General features: G+C 43.0%; 1 protein-coding gene across 2 annotated transcripts in view; it reads left to right on the forward strand.

Annotated features, from left to right (window-relative positions):
- msrab (methionine sulfoxide reductase Ab) overlaps positions 1–22,262 on the forward strand; it is a 42,181-nt gene that overhangs the window by 17,475 nt on the left and 2,444 nt on the right. Inside the window, exons 5-6 of one of the 2 annotated variants that reach the window (XR_014908807.1) lie at positions 8,284–8,390; positions 15,393–15,537. Coding sequence is in view for 1 of the 2 variants with exons in the window: in XM_085391672.1 (XP_085247798.1) it covers positions 8,284–8,390 (107 nt within the window). In the remaining variant the exon portion in view is untranslated. The remainder of the gene's footprint in view (positions 1–8,283; positions 8,391–15,392; positions 15,538–22,262) is intronic. The other variant, XM_085391672.1, reaches the window with a different exon arrangement.

The raw sequence follows: 22,262 nt of genomic DNA on the forward strand, positions 1-22,262 counted from the left end.
TTCAGTGTTGTGTCACTACCTCACAGCAAGCTTTGCAATGGCTTATTTTTTTCCTTTGAATGGTTATGTTATATATGCATACAGTACATCTGTCCGTATGTGTGCGAATGCGTTTGCACGTGCAGGAGAGAGTGTGTGTCCGCTGGGGATGCTCTCCTCATCCCATCTCCGTACTCTGCCTCTGTCTCCAGCGCATCAGGAGCGTCTTACATAAGAACAGGGCAAAAATAGCATCTGAGAGTGGAGAGGAGGAGAGAGCTCTGCTGGCACGCACAGTCGTAACAGGACCGCGGGGCACGGCACAACCCTGAGTACTATCACACACACACAAATGCACAGGGAAGACTGCAGTTATCAGTCATTATACATCTTTTTGTGTTTCCGTGCGTGCGTGTGTGTACTTTTCTGACAGAATAGTAGAAATGAGGACTCCGCGAACACCGAATAATTCCCGATGATCTTTCAGCATGGGCACAGGGCTGTGTTAAACCTCCTCCGTAACCAGAGTTGTGTATGCATCGCACTAAACGGAGGTAGAGAGTAAGGAATCAAGAGTTGAAAAATAAAAAAGAAACTACATTAGTTCATTAGTTTTCACTGTGCTGCAGTGTAATTGGTATGTGCTGCCAAGTGCAGTAGTTCTGAATTCACTTCACATGTTTTTCCCGCCGTGTTCAGAAGCATGCAGAAAGTCACCAATTATGCAGAAGCGTTTCTTTTTTTTTTTTTTTTTTCTGGAAGTGACATCAGAAACAGCAGCATGTGACATCACGTGATGGCGGAGCTTCAGTTCATCCTTTGTCATCCTTTTTTTTTTTTTTTTTTTTTTAATAGGACAGGGGGAAAGAATGAAAGAAAGAGGGGGAGAGGAAGAAAGAAAACCAAAGGGGAGAAGAGACGGTGAGAAGGGGGGGAAGAGAGAAAAAAACAAAAAAAAAAACAAAACAAAAAAAAACTCCTGGGTCACCTGTATGGAGAGAAAGAAAAACAAAAAAAACAGGGGAGACAGCAAACAACAAAGAGCAACATAATAATAATAAAAAAAAAAGCACCATCACAATAAACTAGCTAGTCATAGATATCAATAGTTACTAAATAATAAACGATATTGTGCAGCACGCAAGATAGACAGCGCACAGTGTGCTTTGAGGCAGCAGCCAAGAAAGCTGTAGTCCGCATCTGTGAATACCCATGTGTACACCTGTGTGCATACCTGTGTGGATCAGCATGCTTGCATTCCAAAGGTTTCTCCATGTAATGATCTGCTAGAGAGTGTGGGGAGCCACAGCCCTGTCCTCTATGGTATCAAGCAGGTATGGAGGAGATCAAAACTCCAGACATCCAGAGGCCCCCAGAACACAAGAGACCAAGGAAGACCCACAGAGGGGCAGCCGCGCCACTGTCCCAGTAAGAGCTAAGGAGAGTCCCAAATGAGAGCTCATTCAGCAGCCGCGGAGCAGAAGCCAGGGGGAGTTGCAGTGACGCGCCCGTGAGCTCCGCCGGCAGCCAGCTGTGCCTGAGTGACCGAGCCCCAGGCCGAGAGGCCGGGGGCACCCCACCTCCTTTGGAGGTGGGGTGCCCCCGCAGAAGCGTTTCTTAATTGCAGACACCTACAGAAGCTTGACTGCTGAAATGTTTGTTGTTCTTTCTTCTAATGATTTTTTTGTGCCTCATTTTCTTGTTTTACATCTATTTAAGTGTCAACTGCGCGTTTGAAATACAGGGATGGTAGAGCAGCCGATGAAGACCGAAGGGGAGGTGGGAACGGTACGTGAAGCGGTGGAGTGCTACCAGATGAAGGATCACGGATAAAAAAAATAAGCCCCCACTTCCGTAGGATGGCGGGAAAGTGGAGCATGTTTAAAGTGTGCCACTCGCTCTTCCCTGGCTTGTAATTTCTACCTTCATCACTTGTTCGTCTCCTCCCTCCCTACCAGTTTGTCACAACACCAGCCTTCATTTTAATCTGATTACTTTCTTACTATTTCATCTCTTTTCTTGGCCTGCAAATAATTTTTTTTTTAATTCACAAGTCTGGCTACTCGCTGGTGCCAGAACACGCCCCTCTCTGCATCCTTTCAGCACAAAAAACATATACGTGCATATGGCAAAGAAAGCAAGGAAAGAAATCTGGAAACAAATTAGTAAGTGGGCAATGAGGCAAGAGCTAGAGAAAGAAAGTGAAAAAGCCCAGAGTGCTGAAGGAAGGAGGGAAAGTGAAGTTGGGAGTGGGAGAAATGGCGTGCTTTTATCCCCAACAGCCAGAAGGGACAAGCTGAGTGGAGCCTTTTTGTATGTGTGTGTGTGTGCAAGGACAAACATTGGAAGAAATTGTATAGAGTTGCAAGAAATCTCAGCAGGTTTAAACGCAACAAGACCCAGAAGAGTTTGCTTCTGCATACGCTGGTTTGTGTGCAAGCGTCTCTTGAAGAGAGTAGCTACTCCCTGTGAGACTTCCGCCCTCCCTCTTTTTCTCACTGTGGCTTCCATTTGTGTTAAAAGATACACTTTAAAGGTTCTCATTTGGTCAGGGAGGGGGGTTGGAGGTATACATCAGTAACCCAGAGAGGCAGTGTTCATATCTATCCATTCACTTCCGTTTATCCTTTCCAGGGTCGAGGGAGGTGCTGGATTCTATCCCAGCTCTCATAGGGCAAGAGGCAGGGTACACCCTAACACATAGAGACACAGACAACCATTCGCACTCACATTGACACCTATGGGCAATTTAGATTAACTGCAGGTTTTTGGAGTGTGGGAGGAGTACCTGGGGAGAACCCACACAAACACAGGGAGAACATGCAAAGTCCACACAGAAAGACCCCTGCCTGATGGTGCCTGATGGTGGAATTGAACTCAGGACCTTCTTGCTGTGCGGCAACAGTGCTAACCACCGTGCCAACGTGCTGCCCTATAGATATATATCTATATATACATATATATGTGGATGAGTGTGTTTGTGTGTGTGTACATGTGTCACCTGTAGCCCCTCCTCTTCTGTCCACCCCCATTACCCTCTGCTTTCAGAGGCAAGGCTCTCATGCATAATGCAGAGTGAACAGGGAGGCTCTCATTAATAATTACTGCTGCCTTTGATGGATGGAGAAAATAACGAAGGGGGCTGTTAAAAATGGAGAGACTGAGAGAGACGATGGAGGCGGGAGGGGAGAATCAAGAGTTTTTGGGGTGTTTCCCCCCTCCTGTTTTTTTTTTTTTTTTTTTTTTTGCCATCATAGTTGAGGGCTGAATGCTTATGGGGATGGATTTGGAGTTAGTATAATCAAAGGCTAGGCTCATATTTTGGATGGTGTTAATATTTTGATTAGGGAGTGACTCCTTCTGATGGTGGATGGATCTCAGAACTTAATTGTGTTGGAAGCTGCAATTACCACTCCAGGGTGTTTGTCTCTTGGCTTTTCTTTGATATTCCATATCGTCTACCACTTCTTTGTGATGAGAAGCCTTTTTCATCTTTACTTTTTTATGTGAGATATTAAGCTTCCACTGTTTCTGTAAGGTGGAAAATTAATTATGTTCAGCTGTATAAGAAAAAAAAAAGCTTTAATCAAATTAAAGCGGAGTAAATTTCGAGATATTTGATGGTGTTCCCTGGCATAATTAATATATGTGTTGCTGCATACGACACCATGCACGTGCATATGCAAGCGGTGCTCTGTGTGTGGTCAGCATGCTCAGGACCACAGGTCAGCAGGATAGGTCAGAGGGAAGCGCCAAGCTGCAAAACCCCTTCGAGTTAACCAATCAGAGGAAAGACTCTGAGTGAGAAGCCAATGGAAGATTGAGTTGGTAGCCTTTGATAGAGGGGCAACCATTTACACTGAACAGCAGTGCTGGAGGGTGGGGGGTGCACAATGCAGGTTTACGGAAGATGGAGTTTGAGGGTATAGATGCAGTAAATGCTAAATTAAAGATATAAAAAGGTAAAATTAGAAAATATTACAAAATTGCAGAATATTTGTATTTGAGTTCCAAGCTGGTGGATCATAGAGAACATACACACACTGATTCCAAGCAACAGGGTGACATTTTGAAACTTAATTACTATTAGTTGGTTTTTACTGAAGGTCAGAGCAGTTATGTGTTCATTTTATTTCACTCACTATCCAAGTTACTCCAAGTATGCACTGTCGTAAAATTTACCTGTATATCACTTTTACTTAGGATTGCCGATTTCAAATGTATTTATTTTAGTGCTGTCAATAGATTAAAAAAAATTAACTAACTAATCTCACAATTTTCTGTTATTAATTGCGATTAATCTCAATTACTTTATTAATAGCCTGGCTCCAATTAAATTTTTTTATTCTTCATATTTTAAGTAATTATCGTTGTTCACCGAAGTCCAGTGGTCTCCGGTGAGAGCGACATTCCTTACTTGCACAAGCTTGCTGGACTGCTGAGCCCTCTGGTCCCCATACAAAGTGTGCAGTCTCGACACAATGGTTCCTCTCGAGGGCAGATTGTAACACTCATCTCCTGATGCAGCACGAATGACTTCTCTCAGTCCATCATCTTCTACTATGCTAACTGGTCGGCAGTTTTTAGCTATCCAAACAACCAAGGAATTGGTTACCTTTTCTCTCACATTTTTTGTTATTCGTCCACAAGCACCATACTCCTGAAGCGTAGACTGGCGAGGTCCCGTAGAGGTGGATTCAGTTGGGTGTTTTGCTCTCAGGTGATACGCCAGTGATGAACTGCTTCTGTGGTACTTGAATTCAGCGTTGCAAATTGTGCATCTTACTCTCGTTTTGTCCAACAAGCCATCAGGCAACTTCTTAAAGAGAAACTTTCCACCCAAAAGTCCGCCCTCGTCCATGCTTGCGTGTGTTAGCTAGTGTTAGCTAGATAGTAGCATGGTGTCACTTCTTCTTCTTCTTCTAATCATTTCTGTCAGGCCAAACGCCAGCATAGCACACTGTTGCCCCCTCCTCCAGAGGTACTCATGAATTTAAAGGTCTTAGATTACAGGAAATTAATAAAAAAACAAAATCAGCATTAAATTTTTTTAATGCATTAAACATTTCGCGTTGATCTTAACAATTAACGCGATAATTTTGACAGCACTAATTTATTTGTATTGCATTTATGATATGTATGCCTTCTTTGTTTTTAGATCATGTTTTAAGTGTACGAGCATTTGATATTGTTCCAGAAATATTCAGTGAAGCAAATTCCTCAAGGCAGCAACATTAGTAACAGTGAGTTTATTCAACGTGTGTCGGAGAGCAGTCAATGCCTGCTTGTCTGCTCTGATTTGAATGAAGACCAGATGAATACTTATAGCCATTATGCCTGAACAGACTGTGTCACAGATAGGTTGTGACACTCTATGATGTAAGGTAGCATTTAATCTAAAGAGAACACGATATGCAGATCACTGTGTCAGGGAGATATCTTGTCCGTACAGTGAGTGGAAATTGTTATTCTGCCACAGTATAGATTGAACACCCACATCTGAGATGTAACAACAGACATCGCTTACAGTGTGTTGTTTTACCTTACACGTACAACAAACCTTACATTTAGTGACGTAAATATTTGAAGTATGACACGTTTTTTTGTCGTTTTGCCATTTTCATACATAGTTCCACATAATAGGCTGAAAAAGAAATTGGACAGTTGACTTACAAGAAGCTCTGTGACCAGGTGAGACCTGTACCTTTGTTTTTCCATGATAAATTAAGCGGATAATAGATCTGGAGTTGCTTTAAAATGTGGAATTTACATTTTCTATCTGTTTACTGGAGCTGTCAGCTCCAGGTCCAAAGAGCTATTGATGCAAGTGAAGAAGGCCATCATTAGGCTGAAAAGTTAAACCTATCGGGGAGATAGGAAATCTTTAGGAGAGGGGAAATTGAAAGTCTGATGCACTTTTAAAAAGAAGCGCTGCACTGACCAGCTCAGCAAACCAATCCCCCCCCCCCCCCCCCCCCCCCCCCCAAAAAAAAAAACAAACACCTAAAGACAACTGAAGCCACCATTATTCAAACTCACAAGGCTGTAACCATTATTTTTACGTTAACAATTGGTTTGAGGAACACTTGTAATGAGAGCAGTTTCATTCTTAGTGACGAACTAGCCCTTATCATCTCTTTACCATCTTTCAGCTCATTGTTTTGGTTTGAACAAACAACACAAATGTACAATATGGGAATTTTGTTATTGTTGATGTCTGTAACGTAACTTCAAAAGCAAGACCATTCTCACCTTTGTTGGTTGCTTTTACAACTTGTGATTTTAGGGGTAAATCAGATTTTGAAGGTGGTTTACTTTTTGCGAGAGTATATCACCATGGTAACTTGTGCTGCAGACCTAACCTCCTCTGGAACAGGTAATGTTCAACATTAGAGATCTGCAGCTATGAAATCACCACATAAAGATCAAGCAGATCTATGGAAAATAGCTTTACCATTGCATTCATGGATCCAGAGATAGAAGGAGGAGCTGAATTTTTTAAGAGCGTCCAAAGTCTTTGCTTTTCCCTCCTGAGCCTTAGTGATAAATATAGATTCTTAATGCACTTTTATTCCTTTATGCTTTTTCCCTGTTGGCTGTAAACTATTTTACAACAGTTGTTTTGTTCTATAAGCATTAATATACAAATTTAAAACAGGACAGCTATTTGTACTTGTGGATCTTACACTAAATTTTTGAATGTGAAAAAAAAATCCTAAAACTTACTTACTTACATTAAAAATGTTAAAGGAATTTAACAGAATATTGAAATCAAGTTTTCTCCCACGTCTTCCATTATAAAACTGTGATATCAATAATTCTCGTACCTCACACAGTCTGTATTTTTTCCGGCTTTTCTTCCCAGCTTCAAATAGGCTAGACTTTATTAATGTGGGAGGTGTTTTCCAGTCTTACTGACAAAAGTGCTTAAAGTGCTCACACATTCATACAGGGCTTTTAATACTAAACTACTGTTCAGCACTTTTCCTCTCACACACACACTCTCATACTAGCACACATTGTCTGTGGCAGTCGGTTTTATATGTGTTTATTCTCTAAATATTTTTCTAATATCATTGTATTATCTTTCTTTGTAAGATCAGTTGCTCTTCTGTCAGTAGACCTGCCCACATTTGCAATGCCTTTCATGTGAACACACTCGTAGCTAGATTTGGAAGTCCTGGGTTGACTTACTGAGTCGGATTGCCTTGCTTTGGTACAGGGCCCAGCACAGTTTCAAAATACAACACAAATGAGCAAAACTGTTGTTTCAAAATGTTGTGTGACTTTTTTCAAGAGTTGCTTCTTGCCAGATGTCTGAAGAGGCAGATGTTTGCCAAAATGTTCACGCCAGTTTGATCCCATGCTGCTGCTTTCTGGCCATGTAGGATATGGTGCCCCAGAAAAATCTGTGTTAAAACAAGAAAAAGAGAAAGGGAAGGAGACACAAAAGCATATTACCTCTACATGACAAAGACACAGCAAAATGTTCTGAATATGGTGACAGAAACATGACAAGCTTTAAAATGTAAGAATGAACCATTTGTTTTGCTTGCCAATCGCTGACCAGTAGCCAAAAGTGCAGTAAAATGAGAGTGGCTGGAAGGAGGAGTAAACGTGTTGTCCACATGAACTAATCCACCATCAAAATCAGGCTGAAAGGCATATCTGACAGGCCTCTAAACAAGAACACATGTATCAGTGATTCAAGCCCATAACAAAACGCCAATGACTGAAAAAGACAAGGATTTAGAAAGATAGAAGAAGACAAGAATGACACACTTCAGTAAAGAAAGGAAACAAATGCAGAGTGGGAGATGTGTCCACGGATGTCTGAGCTGCTCAGGAGTTTAGCATTTGAAAAGCATAGAAAGGATGGCAGCTGTTTGGCCCCCTAATCAAGTTACAGTATACCTGGATATCCTCCCAAACACTCTGACGTAAAGCTGATGAAAATGTTTGACACTGTCACATAGATGACAAAGAAGAGGAAAATGTGTCCACCTTCATTTGCCCATACACCTACACGACTCAGGCCTTCCTAATGAAAGCCTGAATCTGCTGTGAACTTTGAATTCATTCGGCCTCATGAATTCAAGACGCAGGATGAGGACATAATTATGAAAGCCTTTTGCATGCAAATCACATTGTGTCTGCTCTGATTGTGGTGCTTCATGCATTTTTGTGGGGTGTCTTATTTTTCCTTTGTGTGTGTGTGTGTGTGTGTGTGTGTGTGTGTGTGTGTGTGTGTGTGTGTGTGTGTGTGTGTGTGTGTGTGTGTGTGTGTGTGTGTGTTTTATGCAGGTATGAAGCAGCACAATGACCAAGGTACTCAGTATCGTTCAGCCATTTACACATCCAACCCCACTCAGCAGGAGATTGCGCTGAAGAGTAAAGTGGCCTTCCAGCAGGTATGATACCCCCTCACACACATCAGGAGGTTTTATTATTATATTTACTCAAGTATGGGATTGCATATAACCAAACTATAAGCCAAGTAAAGCAGTAGCCACGCTCCGTGGCTACTGCTTTTGAAAAATGTGAAGAAAGTCTCACACACCTTTCCAGTTAAAAGACTAACGTAATGCATGTATATAAATATGACTGAGTCATCATATATAGGTTTTATCAGTATATAGGAACCTTTTTGAGTGTTGCAGCAGTCTAAGTGGTAGTTTGGAGCTTTCTTTATTATTTGAATGGCAATTAAAAATTAGTGTCTGGAGTAGCAACCTCTTATGCAGTTTAGTCAAGCAAAACCATCTTTTTAGGTGATATGCATCTAAACCGTCTTTCTTAAACCGAAAGAGAGGAAGGGGGTCAAAAGGCCATCTTAACTGATTTCTAAAGCTCTCCCTTTCAGTGGCGCACGCGTGCTTCTTTTGTTCGTTCTATTGTTCTGCCCATCAGCCTGCCGATCCGTCCGTTGTTCCCGGCATCACCCTCTTCGCTCCTCCAAATGGTATTCATGGATGAGCTGGCAGGGGGCAGAGGGGAGCAAATTATGATCGTTAGGGTTACTTGGGGCTCCCGGGGTCAGCAGCCAGGCGCTGCGGGCCTGTTTTGTTGCCGTGGCAACAACCTCCCAACCTTGGCCTTGGGCTTGGGTCAGAGGTTAGAGAGGAGTGGCAGCTGGGACCATAAAGGTGGGGGAGGAAGAACATGAAAAGTACGAGAGAGCCAGTTAGATCAGAGAGTCATCGCTGACAGGTTATCAACTGAAGATGACCCTGCCCTTTGGCTGTCAACTGACCACGACCTCATCACACCCACACGCACACAAGCACACATACCACCAAGATACACCCTTGAAGTATTTTTTAAAAAGCTAAAGAGCATGGGGCAAATGGATGAAGCCTGTAACAGTCAACAAAGAAACAGGGAGAGAAATGCACAGATGGCACACATGCATTACCATCTGCATAGTAAGAGACAGGAGGAAATTACATGTGTATATTTTGAGTTTAAAAGTTCATCTTTGAACTTAGAAACGGCATTCGACCAAACAATCTTACCTGTGATCTGTTTGGCAGCTCTTTGGAGTTCACCCGGTTCACTGTAGGGCCTCAAATGCAAGTGAAAGTGAAAACTTTTAGGAGACCCAGAATAATCAGTAGTTGCGAAGTGCTTACATTGAATTTTCTTGTTACCTGGGACCAATAGCAAGTAGTTTCAATGACCCATTTTCACCTGGAATTTGAGCGTGCGGCACCCTCAACCTCTGGATGCTTGCAGTTGCAAGGACTGCACAGTTCACCTGGTGGGAGACAGCCTGTCTCATTTCAACCTTAACTGGCAAGAGTCAGTCTCGAACAGATTGGAGAAAGGCCTGCAACTAATTGCTATTCAATTTATAAAGGCAGACAGATTGGCATGTGCTCCTTCAAATAATGAAACACACAAACCTGAGTGACTAAGGTTTGTGGCAGGCAATTAACTGTAAATTATGCTTTTTACACCAAAAGCATGTCTTATTTTGTGGCTGATATGTGTGTGTGATAATTGCCTCTAGGAGTGTTTATTTATTTGGAAAGACGGGGGAGATGTTATCAGAATGAGTGTGTAATTGGCATGACTGGATGGCTCAAAGCTGTGAGCACAGTGCTAAAACTTTGGCTCTGTCCTGTTGCTCTTTATTCAGTCCCCGCTCTGAGTGTTTAGAGACGAGCCACATATTCCTGCTCCACAGTAATACTGGGATTTTATTGAAGCAGAGCAGAACTGAACTGAACTTAATGGAGCGATGGAGGGAGGGGAGGAGGAGTATCCTTGTATGCAAGGCACATACAAGGATACATCTTGCTTTCCTTTTTACAGTGAGCAGAGCCGGTTCCAGTGTTTCAGACATTTCTACACAGACGTCAGGACATAATTCAATCATCTCTCCATGGCTTTTTTTCCAGGGTTCTGTTGCCTTTATCCCATTTATCAATGCTCCCCGTCTAGCCCAAACTCAAATATATGTCAAAGGTAGCATCATGATGGTGTAAAATCTTTATAAGATCAAACAAAAACATCAAGAATGAGATTTCCATACCAGATCGGTTGGGGCCCGAGTTAAAAATGACCTCCTCCGGTGCTGTTTGCCAACAAGGTGCTGGTGGAAACTGATCTATTGTTGGCTAAAGACAAAGAAAGCAGAGATATGGAAGTTGTGTTTGGACTCAGTGAGAGAGAAGGATGATCTGTACATGAGAGTAAGAAGCAGGTGAAAGAGAGGTGGAGGCATGCTCTGGAGACAAGAGGAGTGAAAGTCTGTAGAAACAAGGCACAATACATGCGTGTGAATGAGAGGGAGACAGGTATGACAGTGAAGCTGCAGGTAGTGAAGGTATATTAGTTTGAATACCTGGGATCAACCATCCAGAGCAACGGAAAGGGCACAAGAGAGGTGAAGAAGAGAATGCAGGCAGCGTGAAGTGGGAGGAGATGAGTGTCAGGGTAACTTGTCACAGAAGGACAGCAGCATGAGTGAAAGGAAAGGATGTATTGTTTGGAGATGGTGGAACTGAGAAAAAGACCAGAGGACGAGCTGAAGACAGCAGAGATTTTTTTGGGACTGACCAGACAAGATTAAAAATGAGTCCATCAGAGCTTAGCTGAGGTTGACCAGTTTGGAGAGAAAGTTAGAGAAGCAAGGCTGAGATTGTTTGGACATGTGCAGAGGAGGGATAGTGGATATATTGGGCATGTTAAATACGGAAGCTGCCAGAGAGGAGGAAAGGGATAGTGTGAGACGGAGGCAACCGCTAAAGGGAGAACCTGAAAGAAGAAAACCCAGACCAATGCACGCATTTGGTACAGTAACAATATCCTCATTAACACGTGGATCTTATATAGCGCTTGTCTACTGTAAGTACTCACAGTGCTTTACACAACATGGCTCAATCACCCATTCACGCTCCTTCATACAGGGACTCTTTTCTATACTAAACATCTGATATGGACGGCAACAAACATCCACAGATTTGTGATTTATCACAGTTAATCTCTGTTTTATTGCAAACACATTGCATGTAAGTGCCAACTTGACCCAATTCAAAGGAAAAATCAACAGCACGCCGACTGCCTCTTATTGCCGTTTTGTCCCTGTTTTATCGCCTTCTTGACACACCAAAGTTGCTTTGAAGATGGCAACTGACTGAGTAGTCTCAGATCTGGTCCCCGTCTTTGATGTGATCATTTCAAACATTGATGGTACACAGTCATAATAACTTCGGTCACATACGACTAAGACTTTAGATGAACGAAATCAGGCAGATATAAAAGGTTGCTTTGGCGTTTTTTTCTCCTTAAGTTCATTGTTAAATATCTCTTTTTTATTAGCGAGGATAGCAGCCATGCTAAATCTTTGCGTTATTGTCCAGCTGTTGTGTTTCCTTATCATTACTCAACACAAAACATTAGTTTTAAATGGTAACTTGCTACTTAAGAGGACATGTTATGTCTGTATATTTGAAACTTTTCACATGTCATTACATTATTCATTCATTCATTTGTTACCAACTATGAGCAGGGAAATTATATCATCTATTTATTGCCCCTCCACTTTGAAATAATTCAGCCATCCTGAATCTCCTGTAGAACTTTCAGTCATTTTAAACATTATTTTGTACACCGAAAAGGCATAACATTATGATCACGTGCCTAATATTGTGCTGTTGCCTAAACAGCCCTGACCTGTCGAAGCGTGGACTACATGAAGGTAGAAGGTGTGCTATTTTATCTTGCAGATCCTTTTAAGTCCTGTAAGATGCGAGATGTTGGGTTTGTTTGTCCAGCACATCCCACAAATGCTTGATCAGTTGAGATCTGGGGAATTTGGAAGTCAAGTCAACGCCTCAAACTTGTTGTTGTTCTCCTCAAACCATTCCTGAACCTATTTTTCTTTGTGGCAGGGTGCATTATCCTCTCCATTAAGGGTGTACATGGTGTACAACAATGCTTAGATACGTGGTACGTGTCAAAGTTTCCTAGAAGAACATTGCCCAAAGCATCACACTGCCTTCACCGGCTTGCCTTCTTCCCCTAGTGCATCCTGGTGTTTCCCAGATGAGTGACGCGCACTTACCCCATCATCTATGTGATACCCCAGACCAGGCTACCTTCTTCCATAGCTTCTATTGATCCATTGGTCTAGCCATCACAGTTTGGCCCCATTTGGCTCTGGTCCAACTCAAATCCTTATTTTTCCTGCTTCTAAAACAACGTTGAGGACAAAATGTTCACTTGCTCCCTAATGTATCCCACACAGTAACAGGCCCCATGACCACCTGTCAGTGGTCAAAATGTTATGCCTGATCGATGTATGATCCCCAGCAGGTCAGCAGATTAGGGTCATCTTTTCCAGGCAGCTCTAGACTAGAGAGGTTTTGTACATTGTACTCATTCAAAGAATATCAATATCACCCTTAAATATGTCATTGCATGATATGATATGTTATTGTAATATTATTAAATGATTTTCTATTATGAATTTGAGATTTTTTAAGACAAGATGAGATGTTTTTCTTTTTTTTAATAATTAAAATAGCCAGAAAAATGAAATGTAATTATTTACAAGTAGATGAATGTTAAACAAACAAACTGAGTTTGTATCACAGCACAGAAAAGGCTGTTATAGTGAGCATTATATCATCACCTGCCTGAGAAGGGCTGAGAATAAATAACCAGTCCATAGAAGACCCTTCAAAACACACACACTCACATTTGCAAACTTCTAGAATAGAAACAGTATTCACTCAATCTCCCCGACTCTCTGGAACGCTGCTGACTCCACCAATCTGTCAGCCACTTCAGTGGCACCCCAGTTCCATCTGAGGGCCACTGGGACCACTGGGATACGTGTCTTCCCAAAGCAGCTGACACACTCTGAACCAAAATGGCAGCTTCCTGCCCTGAAATGGTTGCCTCGCCACATTGATGCTGAGTCTCAAGAACGTCTGGCTTGAAAACAGCATCTCTACGGAGGAAGAGCTTGCTGTGTGTGTGTATGCGCTTGTGAGGTTGTATGTGAGTGTGTATTTTATCCTGAAAGCCCAATGCTGTCTGGGAGAGCATCAGGAGAAGTGAATGCATGTTCAAGAAGAGTGACAAGAGAGAGTGGGTGGAGGCGATCTAAGACAACCAGAGATAAGGCATCACAAAATCCCTATTCCACCCCACTGCCAGCACATGACTCACCCACACTCGCGTGTACATACAGACGCACACAGACATACATTTGGCACATACAGGCACAGCCCAATGAATAATTAACCCATACGAAGAGTCTCTTCTGCAGGGCTTTCAGTTTCTTAACTTCAGCATTGAGAGGGGGGGGGTGCATGGAGGCTTGGGAGAGTGAGGCAGAAAAGCTTGTTTAAGCGCGAGAGCAGAGAGGGAGGGGGGAGGGGGTGGGTGAGGGAGAGGAGGGGAGGGGAGGAGAAGGGGGTTCTCTATAATGAAATTTGAAATTTGCAGAACATCAAAGGCTTCTGTAGCCAAGCTGCTGTGGCAGCAGAGCAGAGAGGAGGAGTGCATCACTTTCTCTCCCTCTGTCTTCCCCCATCCCTCTTTTCCCCCCCATCTCTTTTTCTTTCTATCCCTCCCTCTCTGCTAAAATGTGTCTCCCTTGAGCTAGGGTGAGGGGCGTGGGGGTGAGTGGAGGGTGAGAGAGAGAAGGGATGGGAAGAGTTGATTAGGAGAGTTGGGGGGTGGGGGTGGCTTAGAGATGGGTTAGGGGAGAGAAAAATGGATGAACGGGGGGTTCTATATATATATACACGTGTGTGTGTGTGTGTGTGTGTGTGTGTGTGTGTGTGTGTGTGTGTGTGTGTGTGTGTGTGTGCATGTATGAACAATAGGTTTTATCAAGCCAGCTTGAATACTGTGTGCGTGTGTATGCGCACATGCATGTGTGCAGGGCCTTGGAGGGGTGAGTGTGCCCTCTGATAAAGCATCCTAACTTAATGAGCTTGAAATGGGTGGGGGGTGGAGGGTGTAGGGGTGGTGCGCAGGGGTTCGGATGATGGCTGGGAAAAAAAAAGGAGGAGATCATTTGAGGCTAGAAGTCTTGAGGAGAAGCCCGGGGGCTGTTAAAACAGGGCACAACATCAGCAGGTTTCAGAATCACGCTTCTCGTCGCACAAGCTCACGTTCCACATTTTGGAAAGTCGTCAGAAAGTGAGATTTACCCTTCCAGTGATTCCCCGGCTCTAGCGTTCTCAACCCAGTCTGTGCTGCACATTTTTTTAAAAAAATTGTTTAAATTTAGCCGCACGCCGAGCTGATCAATATTAAAACAGCATTATCGGCTTAGATGAATTAATAAGTAGAAAAATTTTAGTGGAATATTGTTCGCAGGCAACTTCTTTTTTTTAAGTCGCCGCCTGCGAGTGAGATGTTGCCGATCGCCTTGCAGCTGCGATGTTCGAAGGCGATCGCTTTTCACGGGAACGTCGAGCTGATCTTCTGCATTTGGGGTCTTCTGATAGCGAGCTACTTGTTGTCTGCCCTGGGAAAAAGAAAAAAATGCAGGAGCGTGCACCACCTTGCTCCGAGACTGAAGAGCGTGCATCCTCTCTCTCCCGCTCGAAATGTAGGAGTGTTTTTTTCTGCTCACAAAATGTAGGAGCCCTCGCTTAAGAAGCCCAGCTAAAATGGATGCCTGACCCATGATGACAGAGGGAAAGAGAGATGAGCAGAGCAGGCAAAAAAAAAGAAAAAGAAAAATCACAGTTGCACACATACAGATGCAGCGATGTGCATGATGAGTTTTACACTCATTGCATTTCACAAAACCTCACATGAACAATACAATATCCTTTTTTTCTGTTATTGTGTATGACCACACTCTGGTCACCGATCTTCACTCCATTTCTTCAAAAGTCGCTCTTTTGCTCCATTTTTTTCTCTTTTTGTATTTCCCTTAGAGTCCTTCCATCACTCCCACTCTGCCTCTCTCCCCGAGGTCACTGAGGGCAAGCATGGTGCCGTGGACTGGAGCATGAATATCACGTCAGGCTTTTTCGTGTATTTGCAGGCAGAGCCGCAGCCCGGCATTTCGCCACAGAGCAGGTTTGCCGTCCGTAGTACTCAGAGTGTATTTACATTTTTAAGATGTTGAAGAGCTTTTTGTGCTCCAGAGTTCATGTTTGCAGCTGCAGTCAGTGCCGTGCTGGCTTTTAGATCTGAGCGAAAGGAGATGGATAGCGGGTAGGAACGCGCAAATCTTACTTTGTCTTTGCGCAAACATGCGAACAACTGCTTTGCTCGAGTATTAACATTTTATGCTTCTTTATATTTCCACTTCTTTTGCCTTTTAGCTGTTACATTCAGTACATTTACACGATAAAACATTAATTCAGTATTATAGAATATATACTACCCAACGCTTCGTAAAAGAGTCAAAACTCGCCTAATTACGCAACTTTAAAGTCTGATTACACAGTAAGTCATCAACACAGACAGGCAAAGCACGATGAATAATTAACCCATACGAAGAGTGTTTTCTGCAGGGCTGCAATTTTGCTTAAGGTCTCAGTACTTTTTCATCCACAGTTAAACTATCAGATTTACATTGTAAATATACTGAAATTTATGGCAACACTGTACTTAATTATGATAATGGCAATAAAGCTAATTGGAATTAGCGACCAAGACGGAGGTGAGAGCTCAAAAGAAAAATGGAGAGACCCAAATAGCAGCAGTGACACACCGGTGAAAGTATAGCAGACTAAGTCATGATTACATAAATCACCGAATTGAGGTCATATCCCTCTTTCAAATGTCTTCACCATGAGTCACTGAGTGTCACAAACTCTATGTCAGTGCCTGACTCTTCCCCACCACTCTGCAGCCGTAGGCCTTCCGAGGGAAGACGACACAGAGAGACAAGGCAGTGGGGTAAGGAAGAGAGAGAGGGAGAGAGTACATTTTTCCTCCTCCACCTCAACCCTCTCTCGGGGTGTCACGTCCTATTTGTGTCCCGGGGCCGCCTCTCTAGCGATGGCGATGGTGCGAGGGGCTCTCTCGCTTGGATGGCGAACGGGGAGGACTTGGTAGCACGAAGCAAAGTCCTCTGTGCTCACATGGGAGAAAGAGCGAGAGAATCGGCAATGGAGGGAGATGCAGAGAGAGAGAGAGAAACAGACATGCACCCATTCAGCCATGTCTTTGACATGGGAGTCTTTCCGACAGGCGTGAAGAAAGGAAGGGCTGACTGGGCTGAGTGAGCTCAGCCCTGGACACACACACAAACATGTTTTTGTCACTTAAGAGGACATTGCATTGACTTGCGTTCATTAGCTTCAAATTTAATCCAGCGTTAACTGCGAGCCATGACTAGCCGCAATGCTAACTATGATCTTTGCTAAATAAAAACATATTAACCCTAAAAGGCTTCGCTTTTTGGGGATCAGGTCCCCATGATGTGGATTTGTGACAAGATATCTGACTCCACAAATTGACTAACAGCACACACACCTTTTGCATCAGCCGTCTCACACTCATATACATATTTGCACATGCAAACACGCTTCTGCCTGTCTCTCGGTAACCATCATTTGAACGTCATCAACTTTTTCCTATCTAGAATTTTCTCCCCCTCATCTTTACATCCTTTCCTACCCTCCATATTCTTCCTTCCATGCCTTTGCTGCTGCCGCCGCTGCTGCAGTGAGAGAGAGAGAAAGCAAAGCCACATAAGGTTATACACAGTGGCATGACGCCATGCATTTTGATTTATAGATCTAAAATGGCCGCCGTGTTGTGACTGCTGTACAAGGCTGGATGGAGAGCGAGGGAGTGGTGTGGGGGTGTCAGGGTGGAGGTGTATGTATACTCAGAATAGCAGACCTTTGCTTGGACGTGGCGCTCCCTTCACACGGAGCATCCTCTGCCCCGGAGGGTTCTCTGCTACTGTGGTTTGGTGGTGATGGCGGATTAATTAGGCCATGATGTACAAAGCTCTTTGCTTGTGCCGGCTGGCTAACCACAGTGCTGGTGGATACAAGCAGGAAAATTGGTTCTTCTTTAGCAGACTGCTCACAGTTTGCCTTTTTAAAAGGTAAATACGTCTGTGCTCCTGAGGCTCGGGCTCTGTGTTAAGGACTGCATTGTGTTGTAGTTTGGATTGTGGACACTGGGTCCTTCCTGCAGGAAGCCCTCACATTGTAGCGGCAACCACTGAGGAGTTAGAGGTCAGCTGCTGCCTCAGCCTCTCTGTGGGGTGCAGAGCTTTGATTTACTGACTCCACTGCATCACCTCCAGCAAACCCGAGCACACACGGTTAGTACCACACTGCCTCCATGTGGGCAACATCACACACTACCCTGCTGCTTTTCACTGACATTAGTCTCAGTTAGAAATGATATTTTTTCTGATATTGTCTCACTCTCTCATCACACAATTACTGATGACCAAAGGTATGAGGTTAGCTTGTTGAACTCTCACAGCTAAATAGCTCTAGGCAGTGAAAAACAGCATACCGCTGCTTCATTGTGAGTTTTTATTGTTTCTCTTTTCCAACAGACTCATCAGCTCAGTTATAATTAGTAATTTAATCAAAGAAATTGTAACAGTTTTGATGATGGACTGACTGATTTAACAAGCAAAATCTGGTCATGTGGGTTTTTTACTAAGTATAGTCACTGTCTACTTCATTGGCTGGAGCTATTCAAGTGTTTGTTAATACAAATATCTAATCAGCCAATCACATGACAGCAACTGTATGTATTTAGGCATATAGACATGGTCAAGATGATGTGCTGAAGATAAAACTGAATATCAGAATGGGGAAGAAAAGTGGTTTAAGCTGCACAGCCGTCCCTTGGGTTTAGCAGCAGTTCTCTGAATGACAATGCCTTGTTGATGCCAGAGGTCAAAGGAGAATGGCCAGATTTCTTCGAGCTGACAGGAGGGCAACAGTAACACTATAACAACTTGACACAACCAAGGTATGCAGACCTTCTGTCAGCTTAGAACAGTAACGTGAGGCTACAGTTCACAAAATCTGACAACATAGAAAATTGGAAAATGCTGCCTGGTCTGATGAGTCTCGATTTCTGCTGAGACATCAAAATTTGCCATAAATTCCTGAAAACACAAATCCTTACCGCTGGTGGATGTTTAATGGTGTTTCGTGGCACACTTTAGGTCCCTTAGGACCATTTGTACATGGTTGCTAACCATGTACATCCGTTTATGACTGCAGTCAATATGGAGCAAAATCCCTGATTATGTTTCCATTGGCGTGAAGAATTAAGGAAAAAGGGATCCAGCCTAGTGCTGGCAATATGTACCCTATCCCTAACCCTAAAGTGACCGGCGAGTGTATAAAAATGTCAACTTACAGTTTTTTCTGATTGCTTAAGCACATTTTTTGTAACTATTGGCTAATTTTGCAAAACTCTTCACACAAATAAGAAAACCTGTCACCCAATAATCAAAACATTGTAGTTCTCTTGTAAAAGCAAACACAGCTAGATTAACTCTTCACACCTTCGTAAAAATGGTGTTTCCGTATCAAACAGTACACACAAGCCATCATCTACTAAGCACACAATGCGCCAACTGCACACCGATGGTATGAATACACAACACATCTGGCTTTTGCTTTCCCTGTGCACAAGGTAGGCTATGTCAGTTTGAGCTCATACTTCTGTCATAGATCCATAAGCATAGAGGGATCCAAACTTCAAGTACTGGTGTTTATTCAAACACATCAAAACAAACACAAGTGTTTATTTCCAAGTATAGGATTATTTGCAATCGCCATAATGACTATATGGGTTACTTGGTCTGCAGTGAACATGCTTCCTCTGCCCCCAGCATCTGGTCATCTAGCAATTCTGTAAAGTAACAATTTCAGTATTTTTACATCAATGGTATTGGTGTGTTTCTCATTGGCATATGCCAGTGCTACAAATCTTTGTGCGAAGTGACTGTACTAACCGATTCTCATTTCAAGATGTCCTTATGATGCTTGCTACAGTGTAGCGGCTCGAGTTAGGCTGGACCCGTTGGCCAGCTACCCTCAGGGTCATTCCACGGTTGATGACATGGTCCACTATTGTAGCTCTGATGTCATCAGCAATTCTATTTCTTACTCTTCCTACCCTTCCTCTCCCCCCTCCTCGTCTTCCTCTTGCTCCTCCTTGTCCTTGTCGTCCTCTTCATCCTACTTCTTCACCTCCACGTCCTCTTCCTCGGCCTCCTCTACTTCTCACTCTTTCTGCTCCCTCCATTGTACTCCGCACACACAGCTTACCTGTATTGTAGTGCTTAGGCTGATTGCAAAGTGAACTAATTATCTAAGAAAGTTTTGACATGTGAAAGTGTGCCAGACAGTTGGCAAATTAGTGTTAATGATAGCCATACATGTGTATACTTTTGCTAGGAGTGTGTTGGAAATTTGGTAATTGAGTGTTGTGCAGTGAATTGTGCCTACCGTTTTGCAAAGTGTGTGTTACAAAATTGCAAACTGAGTGCAAAGCAGTTTTTGTGCTTTTAGTTTTGCAAACTCAGTGAGTGGTTTTGCTATAAGTCTGAATAGTTTTAGAGATTGTGCTACAGGAATCACAGTTAGGGTTTAAGCATTCAGAAAAAACTGTAACAGTAACTAATCAATTTTCAACAAACAAAATATGGATTACAGTTTTTTCTGAATGCCTAAACACTAACTGTGATTCCTGTAGCACAATCTCTAAAACTATTCAGACTTATAGCAAAACCACTCACTGAGTTTGCAAAACTAAAAGCACAAAAACTGCTTTGCACTCAGTTTGCAATTTTGTAACACACACTTTGCAAAACTGTAGGCACAATTCACTGCACAACACTCAATTACCAAATTTCCAACACACTCCTAGCAAAAGTATACACATGTATGGCTATCATTAACACTAATTTGCCAACTGTCTGGCACACTTTCACATGTCAAAACTTTCTTAGATAATTAGTTCACTTTGCAATCAGCCTAAGCACTATAATACAGGTAAGCTGTGTGTGCGGAGTACAATGGAGGGAGCAGAAAGAGTGAGAAGTAGAGGAGGCCGAGGAAGAGGACGTGGAGGTGAAGAAGTAGGATGAAGAGGACGACAAGGACAAGGAGGAGCAAGAGGAAGACGAGGCGGGGGGAGAGGAAGATGAGGAGGGGGGAGAGGAAGGGTAGGAAGAGTAAGAAATAGAATTGCTGATGACATCAGAGCTACAATAGTGGACCATGTAATCAACCGTGGAATGACCCTGAGGGTAGCTGGCCAACGGGTCCAGCCTAACTCGAGCCGCTACACTGTAGCAAGCATCATAAGGACATTTTGAAATGAGAATCGGTTAGTACAGTCACTTCGCACAAAGATTTGTAGCACTGGCATATGCCAATGAGAAACACACCAATACCATTGATGTAAAAATACTGAAATTGTTACTTTACAGAATTGCTAGATGACCAGATGCTGGGGCAGAGGAAGCATGTTCACTGCAGACCAAGTAACCCATATAGTCATTATGGCGATTGCAAATAATCCTATACTTGGAAATGAACACTTGTGTTTGTTTTGATGTGTTTGAATAAACACCAGTACTTGAAGTTTGGATCCCTCTATGCTTATGGATCTATGACAGAAGTATGAGCTCAAACTGACATAGCCTACCTTGTGCACAGGGAAAGCAAAAGCCAGATGTGTTTTGTATTCATACCATCAGTGTGTAGTTGGCGCATTGTGTGCTTAGTAGATGATGGCTTGTGTGTACTGTTTGATACGGAAACATCATTTTTACGAAGGTGTGAAGAGTTACAGTTTTTTCTGATTGCTTAAGCACATTTTTTGTAACTATTGGCTAATTTTGCAAAACTCTTCACACAAATAAGAAAACCTGTCACCCAATCATCAAAACATTGTAGTTCTCTTGCAAAAGCAAACACAGCTAGATTAACTCTTCACACCTTTGTAAAAATGGTGTTTCCGTATCAAACAGTACACACAAGCCATCATCTACTAAGCACACAATGCGCCAACTACACACTGATGGTATGAATACAAAACACATCTGGCTTTTGCTTTCTCTGTGCACAAGGTAGGCCATGTCAGTTTGAGCTCATACTTCTGTCATAGATCCATAAGCATAGAGGGATCCAAACTTCAAGTACTGGTGTTTATTCAAACACATCAAAACAAACACAAGTGTTTATTTCCAAGTATAGGATTATTTGCAACCGCCATAATGACTATATGGGTTACTTGGTCTGCAGTGAACATGCTTCCTCTGCCCCAGCATCTGGTCATCTAGCAATTCTGTAAAGTAACAATTTCAGTATTTTTACATCAATGGTATTGGTGTGTTTCTCATTGGCATATGGCAGTGCTACAAATCTTTGTGCGAAGTGACTGTACTAACCGATTCTCAAAATGTCCTTATGATACTTGCTACAGTGTAGCGGCTCGAGTTAGGCTGGACCCGTTGGCCAGCTTCCCTCAGGGTCATTCCACGGTTGATTACATGGTCCACTATTGTAGCTCTGATGTCATCAGCAATTCTATTTCTTACTCTTCCTACCCTTCCTCTCCCCCCTCCTCGTCTTCCTCTTGCTCCTCCTTGTCCTTGTCGTCCTCTTCATCCTACTTCTTCACCTCCACGTCCTCTTCCTCGGCCTCCTCTACTTCTCACTCTTTCTGCTCCCTCCATTGTACTCCGCACACACAGCTTACCTGTATTATAGTGCTTAGGCTGATTGCAAAGTGAACTAATTATCTAAAAAAGTTTTCACATGTGAAAGTGTGCCAGACAGTTGGCAAATTAG

The sequence above is a fragment of the Rhamphochromis longiceps genome, linkage group LG19 (assembly GCF_057381845.1).
Source record: "Rhamphochromis longiceps isolate RC_006_pf linkage group LG19, R_longiceps_female_GT1.1, whole genome shotgun sequence".
In the NCBI taxonomy this organism is placed as follows: Eukaryota; Metazoa; Chordata; class Actinopteri; order Cichliformes; family Cichlidae; genus Rhamphochromis; species Rhamphochromis longiceps.